The sequence below is a fragment of the Podarcis bocagei genome (assembly GCF_964188305.1).
Source record: "Podarcis bocagei genome assembly, chromosome: 2".
NCBI lineage: Eukaryota > Metazoa > Chordata > Lepidosauria > Squamata > Lacertidae > Podarcis > Podarcis bocagei.
In genome coordinates, this window is record NC_138126.1 from 25,423,169 (window position 1) to 25,442,673 (window position 19,505).

Genomic DNA, 19,505 nt, shown 5'->3' on the forward strand with positions numbered 1-19,505 from the left:
ACTGTGCGAATGGGATAATGAACTAGATGAGCCATTGGGCTGATCTAGCAGGCTCTTCTTATGTTCTTATGAGTTGTTGGCATTTCAGGAAGAAAAGGCCTGCTTTTAATCCACCAAACCACTGTAGATGAAAATGGAAACCTCACTCCCTTGATCTTCAATTTAAGCAGAAAGCCTAGCCTCCTCTCTTTCATCTTCAAAAATGTAGGAAAATCCATTTACAAAGTGCAGATAGGACAAAAAGTATCAGGACATCAGAAAGGACCACATTGTACTTTTGAATCTCGAACATTAGGGGCTCGTCCATACTTCCGCTTGTCCTGTACCTAGAGCGCACAACTCTGGGCAGTTTTCTGTTTGCCCCACTGTTGTCCCAGGGAAAACGTGTTATTTAGCACTAAATTGGACCGAATGTCAGTCTGCAGAAACCTCACTGATGTTTACTCCAATTCAGCACTAAAGAGCAACTTTTCCCCCAGGGAAAGAGTTGAGAAAAGTGGAAGTTTGGATGAGCTCTAGATTTCTTTTTTGTTCTGACCCTTGAGGATGTACCCTGATTTAAGAATGATTTCAGTGAAAAATGACGAATGAGTTGTAAATGGCACACTATTCAGAACAGCACAAAAAATGGCTACACAGACACACACAATTCCAACTACTGGGTTTAGCTGGAGATGCCTGGCCTTCCTCCCAATGGAGCTCATATTTGCATGTGATTCCCCATCAACTTAAGGATATGGTTACAGAAGTCTACTTCTTTATGTAGAAGTAGCCTCTAGCTGTATCAGAGAAGCAACTATTTTGTAGCATTGCACACCACCCCAATCTCTGAGCTGTGTGAAATTCCAGGGATTCCAGGTACTCAACTAGGGATTAGGAATGAGGCACAGCTGAGACTGTCTGCGGTGTCTTTATGATATATGGTTTATTTACACATATTTACAACCTGAGCCTATGATGGAGGGGTTCACAGCATTACCACCCTAAAATTGTCTTGTTTCTCTCATAGTTATAGCCTTGGATTCAAACAGAAATCGAACATTGTTCTGCCTCTCTCCCGCTTGCTTCTTTTTCATCTAGTTCATATCACTGTAATCTCTGCCTTTTCCTTCTAACTAACTACAAGTTGAGTGAGGAGCCCCACCCATTTGCTAACTCACACAGGGCCCTTTTCCTTTGTTCTCTTAATGGCCCGTCACCCAGGTGATCACCTGCCTTATATTTCAACACTTTCTGGATCCAGGGATTAGAAGGGTCCCTACATACAGCCTTTTCCTCCAAGCTCTTAACTATCCACACACCCCCACACCCCACAAGACATCTGTTCCAAGATATACAAGCAAACAGCAATATACAAGTTCCCTGTAGAAAAGTAACAAACATGTTAGCAAAGGCATTAGAAGACACATAATCAAAAACCGATAATAAAACACAATTACACTTTTAACCCAACACCAGTATAGTAACACCTTATTCCTTTCAAGCAAATTTCCAGTCCATCAGGATCTCTTCAGGCCTTCCTCTTTTCTCCTTGGTCCGCACATCCTAGCCACACTTCTGTACCCCAAAGCAGCTTACTCAGTCTCCCACATTTGAAACCCCTCCCCTTGATTGAGTTATTCCATGCCTTTTTCTCCCTGCATGTGTCCCAGGTAATGAAGAAGGAAGTAGTGGTTGTGATATTGGTATACAGTCATCCTTCTTCTTCTTCTTCTTTGGCAATCACTCGTAGCCGAGTAAGATTGTCTTCCATAAACACGGTTTTAACAATGAGTCTGTAAGTGACTGTGGAGGCCAATTCTGGATCCACATGTCCTTCCACAGTGGGGACATTGGTTTCCGGGCGGAGCGCGGCTTTCTCCTGATTGAAGTGCAGAGTGTTTGAGGACCGGGACATTCACAGGAAAACCAAAATGCTTGTTTACAAAGCTATTGTACTACCAACTTTAAAAAATATGCAATAGATCTAGATTGCATGTGGACTACATAGATTCAGACTCCATTGGTTCTAGAAATAAATTGTCATGGGTTACACAGCCACGTTTGTTGTGAGGTTAATATGCCGCATAGAGCTTCTGCAGGAAGCAATGTAATAACAAACTCTATATAATGTTCAATTTTTACTAATTCCCCAAAGGCAGAAAATTACCAGCATAGAAAATTACACATCAGACTCACATCCTGAGAATTTTGCTGTGAACTTTTTTCTTGTCTCAATTCAAGTGGGGTCAGTGCTGACTGTGAATTCTCTGGGCAGAACTGGGAGCCAAAAAGGAACTGAGAGTCACTCATACTGCTGTAATCACTGGTCCAGTTCAATGGTTTGTTAGGCCTGAAACAGGAAAACAGAAAAAGCAAGTGTAAAAAATAGTAATGACAATATATTAAAAACATACAGCACAGCCAAAATATATTTGGTTCTTTATCATGCCCCAAACTGCCTAAATTCCATAACAAAACAGTATTAAATGCTTGGCAATCCTGATGAATGTTCATTTGGAGGCAGAGGAACTTCCACTATTCATCAGAAAGAGATAAACCACAAAACATGGAATCCTAGTATGACTGATTTAAGGCCTGTATCATTCTTCTCATGGCATTCAGAAATAATGTTTTTATGTTGCTAGTAATACAATTGATCATTCCCCTCTTCCAACAAATTTAAATGGCTGAGGTTTTGGTTGAAATTACATGAGGAGAATGAACAGAAGTGGAAAATATGTCAATAGTTCTCAGCAGCAACTGCAAATTTGATGTAACTGATTATTTTGTTATTACTTATGCCTTGGGTCACTTGTATTTTACAATTCTGTATAAGGACAGAACTTTGGAAACAGGCAGTGAATCCTGCATCATCCTGAAAATCTTATTTGTTTTTAAAATGAGCTTACAGTTGTGTAGAAAGGTTATAGGTGAAACGTCAGAAAACTGGGGGATGCTGAAATCCCCAGAATTCCCTGGGAAGAGGGATTGACTATCAAACCGCTCTGGGAATTGTGACTTACTGAGTACAGGGGTCTCCTAACAACTACTGGCACCCTTAACTAACTACAGTTCCCAGTATTCTTTGGGGGAAGATGTGACTGGTTAAAGTGGTATGATATAGCTTTAAATGCATAGGGCAGATGGGGTCTATGTTGCTACTCTGTCAATCATCCTAGACAGGGCTAGTCCTAGTCCTGGACTGAGCTAACATCAGCAGCAGTATTATGCTTCCTCAACGGAGCAAGAATGAGTAAAGCTGAATCTTTGCATCCTCTGAACCTCAGTATCAGGTAGCTCATACTGTTATGTACTGAAGTTCTCACCCTGGGCCAGTAGGGGACAATGTAGATAGTTATAAAAATGAGGGATCAAAAGTGACATTCAGTGATTGGGTAGTTTTAGAAAATTGTTAGTTACGTTGTACTGGAGCTCTATATAAGCAGGCTGACTGAACCCTTCAGTTCAGTTCTGTTCTGGCCTGTGAATAAACAAGAGCTGTTTGAAGAATGACTGTGTCGTCTGATATGTTCACCCACAACTTAACACATACAAAACTGTTTTCTCTCTGCAACTTCTTCAAAATCATCAGAGTTCTTTGAAGACCCAAGGTATAAGCCTTTGGTGTGTTTAGAACCCTAACATACTGCATGTAACAAAGCCATTCATTTAAATCTACATGTTTAAAAAGTAAGTTTCTTCTACTTCTGTGTCCTTAGCTATCCCCTAGTTTAGAGAACATTTTGAGGATTGATTTCTACTAGGCTTGCCAGATCATTCCCTTTTCATCCTTTCAGATCGTGCTTTTCTGTTGCAGCTCAAACACCGACATGCTTATTTGATGTCAGAGGCCCTATTCCAACAAAACAGCACTTTTGCTTTTAATCTTTGCTATTTATAGGATGCCAGCCATGTTGGAACAAGAGTACTGACACATCAGAAAAATGACTGGGAAGCATATGACTGCAGAAATGCAATAAATATGCAAATGTTGTTTTAAATATAATAACATCAGACTATGAACTCAGCTGTGTACCAGATGCAGACAAAGCTCTATGCTATGCACAAATTACATCTAAAAAGGGATTGAATACCACCTACAACTGTGCACTTTCCCTCCATCCTACATTAGTAATGGAAATTGATATTTGATAAAAGTCACAATGGATTCACATAAAAATTCTTCCCAAGTCATTTAATCAGCGTGGTTTTAACATACAGTATGGGTCAGCCTTTATCAATGCAGTACAGTGGTGCCTCGCAAGACGAAATTAATTCGTTCCGCAAGTCTCTTCGTCTTGCGGTTTTTTCGTCTTGCGATGCACGGTTTCCCATAGGAATGCATTGAAAATCAATTAATGCGTTCCTAGGGAAACCGCCTTCAGACCAGGTCCGGGGACAGTCTGTCCCCGGACCTCTTCTGAAGGCTGGGGGGGGCAAGGGCTTTTCTTCCCACCCCCAGCATTTTAAAAAACCCTGGGACAGCGGAGGACTTCTCCGCTGTCCGGGGCGATTTAAAAGCCCCTGGGAAGGCAGGCAGGGGGGACAAAGACTTTCGCCCCCTGCCCGCCTTCAGAAGGTGTTCCCGCACCCCGCCCCACCGGAACAGCTTTCCGAAGTGGGGCGGCGGGGCCAGGTGTCCCCGCCCCCCCTCCCCACTTCGGAACAGCTTTCCGAAGTGGGGCGGCGGGGCCAGGTGTCCCCGCCCCCCCTCCCCACTTCGGAACAGCTTTCCGAAGTGGGGCGGCGGGGCCAGGTGTCCCCGCCCCCCCTCCCCACTTCGGAACAGCTTTCCGAAGTGGGGCGGCGGGGCCAGGTGTCCCCGCCCCCCCTCCCCACTTCGGAACAGCTTTCCGAAGTGGGGCGGCGGGGCCAGGTGTCCCCGCCCCCCCTCCCCACTTCGGAACAGCTTTCCGAAGTGGGGCGGCGGGGCCAGGTGTCCCCGCCCCCCCTCCCCACTTCGGAACAGCTTTCCGAAGTGGGGCGGCTGGGCCAGGTGTCCCCGCCGCCCCTCCCCACTTCGGAACAGCTTTCCGAAGTGGGGCGGCTGGGCCAGGTGTCCCCGCCCCCCCTCCCCACTTCGGAACAGCTTTCCGAAGTGGGGCGGCTGGGCCAGGTGTCCCCGCCCCCCCCGCCCCACTTCGGAACAGCTTTCCGAAGTGGGGCGGCGGGGGCAGGACACGGGGAGATTTTAAAATGCTGGGGTTCGGCAGCGCTTCGCTCCCGACCCCCAGCATTTTAAAACCTTCCCAGGACACGGGGAGATTTTAAAATCCTGGGGTTCGGCAGCGCTTCGCTCCCGACCCCCAGCATTTTAAAACCTTCCCGGGACACGGGGAGATTTTAAAATGCTGGGGGTCGGCAGCGCTTCGCTCCCGACCCCCAGCATTTTAAAATCTCCCCGGACAGGCGGGGGGGAAGGCAGGCGGGGGGAGCAAAGACTTTTGCCCCCCGCCGGCCTTCAGAAGAGGTCCTCTTCTGAAGGCCGGCTGTGGGCGAAAGTCTTTGCTCCCGACCGCCAGCATTTCCCTATGGGCTTTCGTCTTGCGATGCAAGCCCATAGGGAAATTCGTCTTGCGAAGCGCCTCCAAAACAGAAAACCCTTTCGTCTTGCGGGTTTTCCGTCTTGCGAGGCATTCGTCTTGCGGGGTACCACTGTATGCCAGAACTACATCTTCTGTTCCAACAAAGAGGCCATCGCCTGCCTATGAGATTCTGGAGGCAGCTGGCTGCTGTTAGTGACAGACTGCTGGACTAAATTGACACTTGGTTTTAAAGTAGCCTGACCTTTTACTTGCCGCCCCAGATTTCTTTTTCCTTAGGTCACCCTGAGGGCTAGTGAAGGAAGCAGGGCAGTTTTTATATGCAAAGGTTGGAGGCTGTATGCTTCTGAATACCAGTTGCTGAAAAACATACGAGGGAGGAATGTGTTGTTGTGCTCAGGTCCTGATTGCAAGCTTCCCACAGGCATCTGGTTGGCCACTGTGAGAACAGAATGCTGGACTAGATGGCCTGATCCAGCAAGCTCCTATGTACAGTAACTGCTATCCCACCTCCATTCCCTGGTGAAGCAGCAACTCTTGTTGGTGAGGGATGTTCTACTGGGGCTTCAGGAATAGGGATTTGATGAGAGAAAGAGATTTGTACATTCAGAGCTATATTAGTGCAGTTAACTTTGCTAATTCTGCTGAGTGGAACCCTGGACAGTTGCCTCAAAGTCCTAAATTGACAGCACCACTACGTCATTCCCCCCCCAAAAAAAACCCCAGGTTTTTAGGGCTAACATTATCCCATATGGAACACACCTTTCTAAATTTATTTATTTCTTCTATATCACACTTCTTTCTCCAAAGAGCTCAAGGCGGCATACATTGCTCTCCCTGTCCTCTTTTAATCCCCACAACAACCCTTTGAGATAGGTTAGACTGAGAGGCAGAGACTAGTGCAAGGTCACCCAGCAAGCTTCAGGTCTTAACCCAACTCTCCAACCATGACACCACACAGGCTCCCAGTATGTGAAAAGTATCTTCCTTTGTAGTAAGCACAAAAGTCCAGCAATAGGGGACAGTGGAGAGGGCAATCTATTTGCCTGGGGGAGATCTGGCCTCCTCTGATACCATCTGTGGTTCAGGCACTAGCATCTGCTAGCACTTTTCACGTTTCCATCCTCTGTCATTGAGACCCTTTTCTAGCCCTGGAATGGTGTTTCTGCAATCACTGCATACAAGGGCAGTTCATGATAAAAAAAACAGGCAGTGCTCTCACCAAGTTGTATCACAGGACTGGACCTGACCTGAAGTTTAACTCTCTGCCCTAATCACCACACATTACTCCACATCCATCCTGCATGTCATCCTCTGATTGACTCCCATGATGATCATAGTGTGAACAAGCTGCCTTATGTCATATTTGTTTGCCTGATTCAAATACCTATTTATTTTAAAAAGTGGTGGGGAAAGATAGGGAGGGAGCAGATTCTTCCTGAGGGCATCATATATTGCTTCTGGCTGTAGCAGAAGGTTCGAGCATTTGGATTACAGTGGTACCTCAGGTTACAGACGCTTCAGGTTACAAACTCCGCTAACCCAGAAATAGTACCTCGGGTGAAGAACTTTGCTTCAGGATGAGAACAGAAATCATGCAGCGGCAGCAGGAGGCCCCATTAGTTAAAGTGGTACTTCAGGTTAAGAACAGTTTCAAGTTAAGAACGGACCTCCAGAACAAATTAAGTTCTTAACCCGAGGTACCACTGTATTTAAATCAGGGGTGAGGAAGCTGTGGCCTTCCTGATACTGCTGGACTACGACTCCCATCATCCCTGACTACTGGCTATATTAGCTGTGGCTTATGGGAGTTGGAGTCCAGCAACATCTGGAGGGCCACAGGTTCTGATGCCCCCTTATGAGTCTTCCTATATAACTGTGCTATCCTTACACTGGGAGAAAACATTAAAATTGATTTAGATATGAATCTAGTAAGCCTTGTTTAAAAAAAAACAGACCATGAAAACTACTAGATGGTAACACAATTAAGCAGCATGTGTTTAAATAAACGGTAAATCATGCCAGAGAAAATTAATCACACTGTTCTCCATGTTGGCTTTGTTGACTCCTTCTGCCTTACAAAATTCTATTAACTCGCCTGCTTGACGTGAGTACATTTCCCTTAATTGGCAAATAAATTATTAATTTATTTTCTTGTTTTAATTCTCCTCCTCATCCGCCATCATAGCAAAGCACAATAGCAGAGGATTTAGTGTGTACACTGGTAGAGTTTTGTGACAGTTTTAGAAGGTTAATTTAGAGAGCATATGCTCAGTGGGCCAAATTTGTCACGTGACTGTGCTGGTGTTACACAGGGGATTACCGTAATCTGTTTGTTAAATGGGTCTAAAGATTGCTACTTTGCTCCTCTCACTTTTATAAATTGCCCTGCCGCTGCTTTCTCTCGATGTCTACAACAGGAAAAACACCGGGTATTTTGCTACATCCTAGATGTAGAACCTATTCTTCTGTTACTTCTTAAATGAAAAACTTATAAGCAAGTTCATAAATGCAGTAGAATAAGCTCCACAATTGTATAATAGGTAAATTTTATTCTGAGCATCATGATTCATTTCAGCACTGTCTTCATCATGACTAGAGAGGCCCTTTCACATAATAAGCTTTGTACTGTAAACAGCACAAGGGAAATTACAGAGATAAAATGCTCGCAAAGCCTAGAATAATTTAATATGGCGGTAAAACAATATCTTCCACACATTTTAATATTCCCCCTCAAGTAAAATTAAAATATATTACCATGTCTGTGTTCTTGTAGCATGATATAAGATCAGACATTTTCAGAAAAAGTAACAAGTTATACATCACCTTCCATTTGATGGATGTATTTGCATGTCACCTTAAATACTACTCATATCAACCATATAAATGCAGTCTGCCCTACTTCTAGAGATGCCCTTTTTTAAAAATCACAAGGTCGTGGGCTTCAGATTGCATAATCATGCATCACATTGTAAATTCTAATTTAGACTAATGAAATGCTTTTCGAGCCAATTCACAGAGGCAGCAATTCCTTATTTCTCTAAAAGCAAGGACACTAGGCTGTCCAGATCACTAAGAGCTAATCTGCACATTATGAAATAGCTCTGATACGCACAAATAAGTGCTCTGAGCAGTGTAATGTTCAAAAACCATACTCGAAGACCCAGCAGGAGCTTTTCTATGTGGAGATTTCTTTATCTTGTTTTCTCCTGCTCTAGAGAGTAGGACTCGACCCAATGGCTTCAATTTACAAGAAAGGAGATTCCGACTAAACATCAGGAAGAACTCAGTCAGGTGGCATATAAATAATAAAATTATTATTATTATTATTAGTAGTAGTAGTAGTGGTAGTATTATAGCTGTTCGAAAGTGGGACAGACTCCATTAGGAGGTTGTGGACTCTCATTCATTTGAAGGTTTTCAAGCAGAGGTTAGATGGCCATCTGTCATAGATGCTTTAGTTGAGATTCCTGCATTGCAGGGGACTGGACTAAATGACTCTGGGGTCCCTTCCAACTCTATGATCCTCAGCATGCCACTGACATTGTTATTATTATTATTATTATTATTATTATTATTATTATTATTATTATTATTATTTGTTAAGTTGTGGGCCAACATAGCAGATGACACAGTGATTTCTCCAGAGAAGCTCTTTATTGAAGCTGGACAGAACTGAACAGCAAACAGCTCAGCCGGCCTGCTTTTATAGGCAGCCGGCTATCAACATTGTAGCAACAACAACCCAGGGTTTCCCGCCTAAAATAACTGACGTGGACCTGAGTGAAAACTATCTACACTATCCCCCTGCTGGCCCAGGGTGAGAACTTTAGTACATAACATTATTATTATTATTATTATTATTATTATTATTATTATTATTATTATTACAATTTGTATACCGCCCTTCATCTGCAGATCTCAGGGCGGTTCACAACATAAAAATACAATATAAAAGCACAACGTACCTGATAAAAACAATAATAACAAACCCATAACAAACCAATAACCCCCCCAAACACATTTAATAGGGTTATAACATGTTAATCAACCAAAGGCCTGGTCGATGAGGAAGGCGCATAATGAAGGCGCCAGACTTTCCTGGGGAGAGCATTCCACAAATGAGGAGCCACTGCAAAAAAGGCCTGTTCTTGTGTTGCCACCCTGCAGACCTCTCATGGGAGGAGACACATGAAGAAGGGGGCCTCAGATGATTATCTCAGGGTCCAGGTAGTTTCATATAGAGAGAGGAGAGAGGAGCTCCCTGATGTATTGCAGTCCTTAGCCGTTTAAGGCTTTATAGACCCAAACTATAGTTAGGGTTAGTTATAGCGTCCAAACCAGAATTGGAACCCATGGTTGGAATTTATGCACTGTCAACGATAATGACACAAGAATGCTACTATAACAATGGCAGCAATAACCCGCTTACCCCATCTTTATAGGAGTGCTAAACATCTCTTTGACATTCCAGAGATTTGGATTCATTTCCCAGGCTTGCCTGTTAAAACGTAAAGAGAAATATGTGAATGTTGCAGTGTGGTACATTATTCTTCTCGTACACTGTTTCATCAAGGCATCAATTTTAACAACTGCTTCCCCCACGACTGCCATGAAAGCTAGGCAGTGGAAGAAACTACCCTAAAACAAGTAAATTGCTGACCACCTTGCTTCAAGAATGGATACTACCCAGGCAAATACATTGCTTTGGCTTTGTTGTTATTGTCAAGATTCTAGTGCCACTCAGCATTAAAAATCAACAGGAGTGAAATACAGGGTGCTTCAAGATGGAGTCACCTTCATCAGAATGCCAGCCCATAGATGTTTGTTTACATGTAAACTAGATTTTTCACTTCCCACAGAAAATCCAATATGTAAAAATAGCCCATTATACATTGGCAATTGTGGTTTTTCTTTTGGGTTTTTTTTGGAGGGCAGTTTGTCACATGTACGGTGTGACATTTTGATGAGTGGCCTCTGTCACCATATCTGATTCTCTTTGTTCTTCAGCTGAGCACAACCTACAGCCATTTTATTTCTGGAGGTCCCCAAAACCAAATGAAAGACATCTATTTCCACCAATTTCTACATGTTGAAGGCACCCTCAATTTGGAAGAGCAATTCTCTCATGATCACCACACAATAAATGTGTGGGGTTACCAAGGAAACTGTAATCACAATCCATATACAGTGGTGCCTCGCAAGACGAAATTAATTCGTTCCGCAAGTCTCTTCGTCTTGCGATTTTTTCGTCTTGCGATGCACGGTTTCCCATAGGAATGCATTGAAAATCAATTAATGCGTTCCTAGGGAAACCGCCTTCAGACCAGGTCCGGGGACAGTCTGTCCCCGGACCTCTTCTGAAGGCTGGGGGGGGGGGACAAGGGCTTTTCTTCCCACCCCCAGCATTTTAAAAAACCCCGGGACAGCGGAGGACTTCTCCGCTGTCCGGGCGATCTTAAAATGCTGGCGGGCGGCATTTTAAAATCGCCCGGGACAGCGGAGGACTTCTCCGCTGTCCGGGGCGATTTAAAAGCCCCTGGGAAGGCAGGCAGGGGGGACAAAGACTTTCGCCCCCCGCCCGCCTTCAGAAGGTGTTCCCTCCCCCCCGCCCCGCTTCGGAGCAGCGTTCCGAAGCCGGGCGGTGGGGGCAGGTGGGGAGAAGCGATCTCCCCGCAGCCCCTTGCTTCAAAAGAGGTCCGGGGGCAGCGGGAAGCGCTTCCCGCTGTCCCCGGACCTCTTTTGAAGCAAGGGGCGGTGGGGAGAAGCGATCTCCCCGCAGCCCCTTGCTTCAAAAGAGGTCCTGTCCCCGGACCTCTTTTGAAGCAAGGGGCGGTGGGGAGAAGCGATCTCCCCGCAGCCCCTTGCTTCAAAAGAGGTCCGGGGGCAGCGGGAAGCGCTTCCCGCTGTCCCCGGACCTGGGGCTGCGGGGAGAAGATCGCTTCTCCCCACCGCCCCTTGCTTCAAAAGAGAAGACCCGCTGTCCCCAGTGCAAGCTTCGTTTTGCGAAGCAAGCCCATAGGGAAATTCGTCTTGCGAGGCAACTCGAAAACGAAAAAACCTTTCGTTTTGCGAGTTTTTCGTCTCGCAAGGCGTTCGTCTTGCGGGGTACCACTGTATCAGGATTTCTGCTGCTGTTGTTTTAAAAAATAATAAAAGAGCTCTTGTGGAAGGCCTCTTAATTACTCTTGCACAAACCTTATGCAAGTCAAATACTATTCTTGTGAGAGACCTCAGTATCAACTTTTCCTAACAAATAGAAATTGGTAATGCTTTTACTCATTTCCTGGCTTCTTTTTTTTTAAATGCTGTTGTTGTTGTTGTTGCTACATTTATACTCCGCCCATCTGGCTGAGTTTCCCCAGCCGCTCTGGGTGGCTTACAACATATCTAAAAACATAACAAAAACATCAGTCCCTTAAAAACTTCCCTAAACAGGGCTGCCTTCAGATGTCTTCTAAAGGTCAGATAGTTTTTTATTTCCTTGACATCTGAAGGGAGGGCATTCCAGAGGGAGGGCGCCACTACCAAGAAGGGTAATGGAGGGTGGAAAAGTGATTGAGGGCAGGTACAAAACAACAAACAATGCCCAAGTTCACGATACATATAAAACACATTTGCAGTGGTACCTCTGGTTGCGAACGGGATCCGTTCCGGAGGCCCGTTCGCAACATGAATAGAACACAACCCGCAGTGGCGCGTCTGTGCAGTGGCGCGTCTGCGCATGCGCGTGGCATCATTTTGCACGTCTGTGCATGCGCAAGCAGCGAAACCCGGAAGTAACCCTTTCCGGTACTTCCGGGTCGCCGCGGGATGCAACCTGAAAAAACGTATCATTAAGCAAAAGTAACATGAGGTATGACTGTATACACAATACATATGAAACACTACAGATTACCCCTCACAGAGCTACAGTTCCAAGCACCTTAAACTCCTGTTCCCAGGATTCTTGGGGGCAGGGATGTGCTTTAAATATATGGTGTGTCAAGTTCTTCCAACTGGGGTAGATGAAAAGCCCTGGAATAGAAACGTATATTTGAAAAAGAAAAAAGAAATTTGGATTTGAAAAACATGCCTTTTGAAAAAATGTGTGGAAGCTAACATGCTTAGCATGCACACAGAAAAATCAGGGCTCAGTTATGACCCATGTGCCCTCCTATTACAGTAGCAAATTGTGTCCCTGGCAAAACAGTGCCGACAAAAGGAGAGGAAATTGATAGCAGCATGCTTGGGGGGAAAGACAACTGAGAACATGGGCGTAGCTGGGGGGGGCAGGGGGCAGTTGCCCCACCTAAATCAATACAAATCAATAAAATGACATAGCTGAGGTTCTGCACCTCCCCTAACAAAAGGCCTGCCCTCCCAAACAAAAATTCTGGCTATGCCCATGCATCAGCATCTTTGGAAAGTACCCCCCCCCAAGGAAAAAACTAAGGGGCAAAACACCCCTCGCAAAAAATGATATTAATTATTATTATTATTATTTATTATTTATACCCCGCCCATCTGGCTAGGCTTCCCCAGCCACTCTGGGCGGCTTCCAACAAAATATTAAAATACGGTAATGCATCGATGCTTAGATGGCCACAGGACGCTGCTGTCGGTTGGGCAGAAAACCAAATTCAAGATTCTGCAAGGCGGCTCCACCACGCTGCACCATTTTGTGGCAGGTCCCATGGGCGTCGCTTTGACGTTTTTGTGGTGTTTTTTTTGACGTCCTGAACGGTTCATACACCACACCCCCGGCTACTGTTACAAAGTCACTCGTGCCTGAAAGGCGCTTGAGGTATTGGAAGAACCATTGCTGCTTCTGTATGATTTGCAACCTGCCGCATCCCTTCCCTTGCCAATGTAAAACCAAGAGGGACTTGAGGCGAGAGCACGTCTCCCCTCTTGGGGTTGGGCTGCTGATGCAGCTCCTCCTCCCCTTTGAGAAATGTCCCTGGGTGTGTGGAGCTGACGTGCAGGCATTTGTTTAAACTGTAAAGCTAACGTGCCTCCTCCTCCTTTCTTTCAGCAGACCTTGCTTTCTTCCGCCTTCCCTGGCTTAGTGGGCGCGGGGAGTTGTTCCGCAGCGCGCGAGAGGCGCCTGACGCTCTTCCTCAGGCGAAGCGCCTCGAGAGGCTCCCTCACGGTTCTCCCTCACGCAGCGAGGGATCCTCGCTATATATATAAAGTTTTAATGGTGGTCTACGCGCAAAGCATATCGCACACGGCCCGCACAAGTCTCTCCCCCCCCCCCCGGCGAGAGGAAGCCTCAATAAAAATAAGTATTGTAGTTCCTTGACCGAATTAACGTTATCGCCTCCCTCACAAGAAACGTCCTCATCTCGTTTCCACCTTCCCTTCACAGCCGGAACTCCCCATTTGGGAGCGGGCAATCTTGTTTTTCCTAATCTCACCGTCTTTTCAGGGCCCCGGGAAGATTGAAGCACCACAGACTTGGGTTACATGTACCGACATATCATCATTATTATTTGAAACTGCTTTGTTTAAAAAATAAATCGGATTCCTCCTCAAGAGAAATTCCACTCGGGAAGATCTAAACCCCTCACAACATTCAGTTGCTGTTTCAAGAGATCTCAGCACTCTTCATCCCCTGAAAAAACACTCTTGGAAATCCCATTACTGTACTCCGAATATTAAGACCTCAGCAATCCAGTTTTTCTGTGTAAAGAAATGGTAGCCAAGACACGAGGGAACAAAAATCACAATTGTTAAGTCAGTGCATATAAATGTATATCAAAAGTTACATTTGCCTATTGCCTAGCTCTGAACAGTCTCTTAAAAGTTCATGTGAAGAATTATATTGATGATAACGATAATAACAATAATAATGTCTGTGTGGTCATGCATGTCTATTCAGAAGTAAAAGTACCTCTGAATCCAATGGGGTATATGAGTCTCAGGTTGGGGTATGTAAGCTTACAGCCTGAAAGTCAGAGAGAAAGAGGTGAAACCTATTTGGTTGCTTCAAAGCTGGTTTAATATACATTCTCTCTACTTAACAATCCTTGGAATTGAGGGAGAGGCTAGGAAATTCTAATAGGCTTTTTAACACCTCACCAATTTCCAATATTTTTGGGGAGTGGGTGGGTGGGTGGAGCCATGTCAGTTAAACTGCTAGAACACAAATGAAAGTCTGTAGTTTAACTAAGCGGTCACATAATTTTTATGCAAAGCCACCCCAAAAAGCTGACACTTGTGTGGTCATTAAAGAAATGGGGGCATAACAAGGTGCTCCTCTCAAAGGACAGAAACGTCTGATTCAGGAGACAAAAAGTGGCTAATCCAAAGAGATACAGACATGATATTATTCAAACTGGTTGGGAGCAGATCTGACCCAAGCAAAGGATCCTGATTCCTGCTCTTCCATCAACATGCCCTTCATTCGACCCATATCCCCCCTGGCACTGTCAGTCCCGCAGACAGAAGAGTTGCTGCAAAAAGTGTCCTTTTTGATTGCCAGTGTGAATGGGGATTTGGGAGCAATCCTACTTTACCCAGCAAGCATAAATTGGGGATAGGATGGCATTGTTAGGTTCCTAATGAGCCATTCCATTAATCCTAGCCCCTTGTGATTCAGGATTCCCATTCTTTTTTCCTTTATGTTACACAAAGCGCTTTGCAGTAAGCCCCGACAAAGGGCAGAACAAAGGTGTGCGAAATAAAGTGAGTTTTGGCAGGCAGCCCATGATATTCCAGAAATTAAGTCGTGGCTTTGAGCTTGCTTCTCACTGGGTAAAAGTGGGGGGAAGATATGCTTGCAATCTCCCCATTTACTAACCTCTGCTTATCCCATAAAGAACAAAATCGAGGTAGGAAATCTCATTCCAACAGTTCAAAGGATAGAAGTCTGAAACATTCCCTCAAAACAGGTTGTGCAAACTGTCTTCCTTTAAAAAATATAAAGGCAGAAGAAGCTATAGCATATTTTTCCATGCCATATTGGAGAGGGGCAAAGTTCAGTCTAGTTAAATTGCCTCATGGACCTTCACTCAATCCATATCCAGCATTCTTGTGCTCCATTGATTTGCCTGTAGGCAAATGGCATTGTTGCTCCGAGTGAAGTGTAAAATACAAATTCCAAATCAATCTTGAAGTGATGCAGTGTGGTGTCTTAAGTTTTGATAAGTTTTTGTTCTTTTGCATACAGCCTGATCTGCGCTGGCCCAAGACCTTTTGGCACTTGAGGCAAACCACAACATGGTGCTCACATCCACTGTCCAGGGAAGAGGGCGTGAGTGAAGATCTACACCAGGAACAAGGTGGAGGGGAATCAAAGCAACCTTACCCAACAGCTGAAAAGGTCATTGAGGGTGGGGGGGGGGAGGGCAGTAGCAGCAGGCAATGCATATATTGGAGGTCAGATCTGCTGTCCCCATGGATCCGGCCACCTGAGGCAGTTGCCTCAGCTTGCCTCATGGGTGAGCCGGGCCTGAGTCTGATCTTGTTCAAGTTTTACCTAGAACTACACTCCCACTGATTTCAGTAGCACTTAGTTACCTGTATTTTGGATTGCAGCCTGAAGAACTTTGGTCACTATCTCTACCGTACTGGCCACAAGAATTGTAGGATTCATACTGACTTTACCAAGAGTAAAGTGAAAGCTTTAGCCATTGTAGGCTTGTAATTTATGCAATCAATGATTTACTTTAGCCTTGGGGTGGTAAGACTTTCCGGTTTTTTCCTGCTGTCAGAAGGGCATGCAAATATGCAAGCAAAACCAATGTTTGTAATATATAAACACCATGGGAATTTCACTTACTGAGGAAATTAGAGGGAGCTAAATTTTCCCATCACAACAACTGGGTAAATAATCCATGAGCTACATATTCTCCAAGGGAAAGTTTATCAGCGTTGGTTATGCAGATGTAATGACTTATTAACTATTCATTGTTTCAATATCCTGCTAAAGAGTTGAAAAGGGAGTAATAATATTTATCTGGTTTTTTCCCCTTTGTAATGATCCCACCCCCCAAAAAATAAAAAGTTGGTGTTACTATTACTAGATACAGTAATTTCTTTTATTTTTCCTTTCTTTTTTCAATACAGTTATTTCTTGAGTATGATGGTATATAGCCAGTACACCATAATGCCAACCTGTGCAAACTGAAGAGATGCTATGCTCTGTTTCAGCTTTTACATGTGAATGCCAATATTGTTAAAGTAGAAGGATACAACATGAAAGAGAAAGAGAATGTACATTCCCGCCACAAGGTTGTTTCTTTTAACATCCCAATTATATTTTGAGCTGAGCTGAGTTAAGAAACTCATGTGAAAAAAGATCAGTTTTATGTTCAACTCTGGGCTCTTCCTGCTGGCTGCTGCCCCCGGGTTTGGTAGAGTTAAAAAGGAGGTAGGCTCAAAAGTACCTCTCAGAAGAGATACTAAATAATATAGGAAATTGATGCTACCATTGCTCACTTTAGACTACAGTTGCTATGCTGTGCATACTGATCCTGTGAGTCCATTAGACTGCCTTACCTTCAAGAATACATTTCCACCATATCCAGAAAAAAACTTACTTTAAAATTTATCTACCATAAGACTAAATATCGTTTTTAGTATGCTATACAAATCTCGTTCCCAAATAGCATGATCTGCAGAACCCCAAAGTTTCTTACATCCACTTTAACACACACACACACACACACACACACACACACACACACACACACAGAGGCACACTCTCTATATTGGATTTTTGAAACTGAGAATTAATAAAAAATTATTTAACAAAAACAAACGTGTGTGTTTTGTGTGTGTGTGAAATATTCTGTTAATCATCTGCTAAATATATTTCAGGACAGGTGCAAATTATGTACATGCCAGCAAATAATACACATACTGAAAGAAACACATACTGAAAGAAACAGAGTTTGAGAGTATATTGAGACACAGGCTAACCATATGGCACAGTTGGAACAGGGCCTAAGAATCATGGTGAAAGATACAGATCCATGCATAACACAAGCATGTCCCCTTACCAAGTATAATTGTGCTTGGAGAGCCCCCCTCTGGCTTCTGACTTGCAAATAATTAAGCCTTCCTTTGCCACTGTGAAATATGAAAATGTATTTTTATAATTGCATTTTTAAAATGACTTCGAAAGTAGATTCCCGACAAGTCAAAATCTATGCCAGATAATGGATTTCATGCTTTTATCAGTGCCTACCTCACCCTCCAAGGCACACTCCTCCATAGTCTCCCGATACAGACGGATGCCAACCAACCAACCAGTGTAGGCCCTAAATGCTGCATACCTGCTTCATTGGTCTCTTGCCCTTTCTTTGTGGGATTCTTCCCTTTGGCCATCTGTGCAACAAAAAATTCTATTAAATTATTCTATTAAATTATTTTATCACCATCCCACAGACTATGACAAAACTCCATGCTATTCTTACAAAGCTTCATTGGCTCCTATTGAAGACATTTCCATACACGTTAAGAAATAATGAGTTGCTTTGGCACTGTACAATTTCAGCGAGATTTGGCACCAGTTTGTTGTGTTATTTTCTGCTATTACACAGAATGTTCCCTGCTTCAGAAGTGGCTGTGGAGATTCCGATTTGTGCTGATTGCTGGCTGGATCTCTGGGGCTCAGAAAATGAGATTTGATATTTTCAGTGGGCTTCTGTGCAAAAAGGTAACATTTCATTAAAGAAGGACATTTTCCTTCATAGCCATCTATGACAGCTAACCTCATTGTTATAGTCTCTAGTTTCTCTCCTTCACAGCACAGAGCTTAGGGCTATTGTCAAGCACTGTCTTCAAGTATATATCTGAAGGAAGTGGTTTTTTGTTTGTTTTTTTTTGCTCTGTAGTGACACACAAGAAGCCTTTAATCTATTAACAAGCAATGAAGTTACCTGAAAGCAACTGGTCTCCTATTTAGTGGATGTTCTTAAGCACCTTGCCTTCCAGCACCTTTTTTTACAAAATCTTCTACAAAAACACATAGTTTTTTCTGGGCACTTAAAAAGGTTGATGTTCAACCTGGCATAAAAGCCATAACTTTAATATTTAAAGTTACTATTTCATAAATCCATTCATCTTCTCTACTAAAATGGCTGTGGTGGGTAAGGCTTCCTCAACCTCGGCCCTCCAGATGTTCTGAGGCTTCCTCAACCTCGGCCCTCCAGATGTTCTGACCAGGCTTCCTCAACCTCGGCCCTCCAGATGTTCTGAGACTACGATTCCCATCATCCCTGACCACTGGTCCTGCTAGCTAGGGATCATGGGTGTTGGTAGGCCAAAAACATCTGGAGGGCTGAGGTTGAGGAAGCCTGATCTTGACCATATAAAATGCTTATTTGGTCCTAAATTCACACTCTTAAGGCAGATCCAATGAGTATGGCTGTGTGACAAGATGCCGTTCTACGGCTACGGTTCTGCAGACATTCACGAGGATGTATTTTAGTGGCACACGTAACTGTATCGTAATCCTAGTCCATCTCAAAGAACATATGTTCCACTATGGCACACAGCAGTATGGAGATAGATAGATAGATAGATAGATAGATAGATAGATAGATAGATAGATAGATAGATAGATGATAGATGATAGATCAGAACCTAGCAAATGTTTTATCCCTCATGATTATAGAAATAAGTTTGAATATAAGTTGTATGACAATGTCTGCTGAAGATCAAATCTCAGTGCCAAGCCAAAGTGCCATTTTAAAGTTGTGACTATTTATTTAAGTGATTGGTTAACACACGTCACCTATTGGTACTGTATTTGATTCCTATTAAGTAAACCCCTTTCAAAGGTACTGGAACAAGCCAGGCAAGGGTTTTTATTTATTTATTTTGTCTCAAGAGCAGTTGGCAACCCTATCTACCTGCCCTTCTGACTACCCCAAACACTGTCTGAGTACTAATCACCATATTTTAATAATACAGGTTCTTTCTCAAGAGCAGAGAATGGGCTGAAATGTCACATTGAGCATCAGGCAGACATCTTGTCCCTGATCT

The 19,505-nt window shown here is 43.9% G+C and overlaps 1 protein-coding gene and 2 long non-coding RNA genes across 20 annotated transcripts in view; 2 read left to right on the forward strand and 1 right to left on the reverse strand.

The window, feature by feature from the left end:
- IHO1 (interactor of HORMAD1 1) overlaps positions 1-19,499 on the reverse strand; it is a 43,474-nt gene extending 23,975 nt beyond the window's left edge. The window contains exons 1-7 of one of the 17 annotated variants that reach the window (XM_081182830.1): positions 19,416-19,492; positions 17,792-17,843; positions 15,313-15,421; positions 14,404-14,457; positions 12,451-12,542; positions 9,958-10,026; positions 2,179-2,332 (exon numbers count right to left, since the gene is read on the reverse strand). In XM_081182830.1, coding sequence (XP_081038956.1) covers positions 2,179-2,332; positions 9,958-10,013 — 210 coding nt within the window. In that variant the 5' untranslated portion in view covers positions 10,014-10,026; positions 12,451-12,542; positions 14,404-14,457; ... (1 more) ...; positions 17,792-17,843; positions 19,416-19,492. Of the gene's footprint in view, positions 1-2,178; positions 2,333-9,957; positions 10,027-11,804; positions 11,930-12,423; positions 12,543-13,093; positions 13,440-13,522; positions 13,653-13,927; positions 14,222-14,403; positions 14,458-14,534; positions 14,559-14,832; positions 15,282-15,312; positions 15,422-17,703; positions 17,844-19,415 lie in introns of those variants that run through there. The other 16 variants (XM_081182831.1, XM_081182832.1, XM_081182829.1 and 13 more) reach the window with 16 other exon arrangements.
- The window catches only part of LOC308581308, a 129,185-nt gene that overhangs the window by 17,837 nt on the left and 91,843 nt on the right, over positions 1-19,505 (forward strand). The gene's annotated exons all lie outside the window — the stretch shown is intronic.
- LOC308581331 lies at positions 14,102-17,216 on the forward strand. Of its 2 annotated transcripts, none has more exons than XR_014004978.1 (3): positions 14,102-14,246; positions 15,682-15,834; positions 16,581-17,216. It is a non-coding gene; the product is annotated as an uncharacterized lncRNA (long non-coding RNA). The 2 variants fall into 2 exon arrangements; XR_014004979.1 differs by having other exon boundaries at positions 15,682-15,765; positions 16,581-17,215.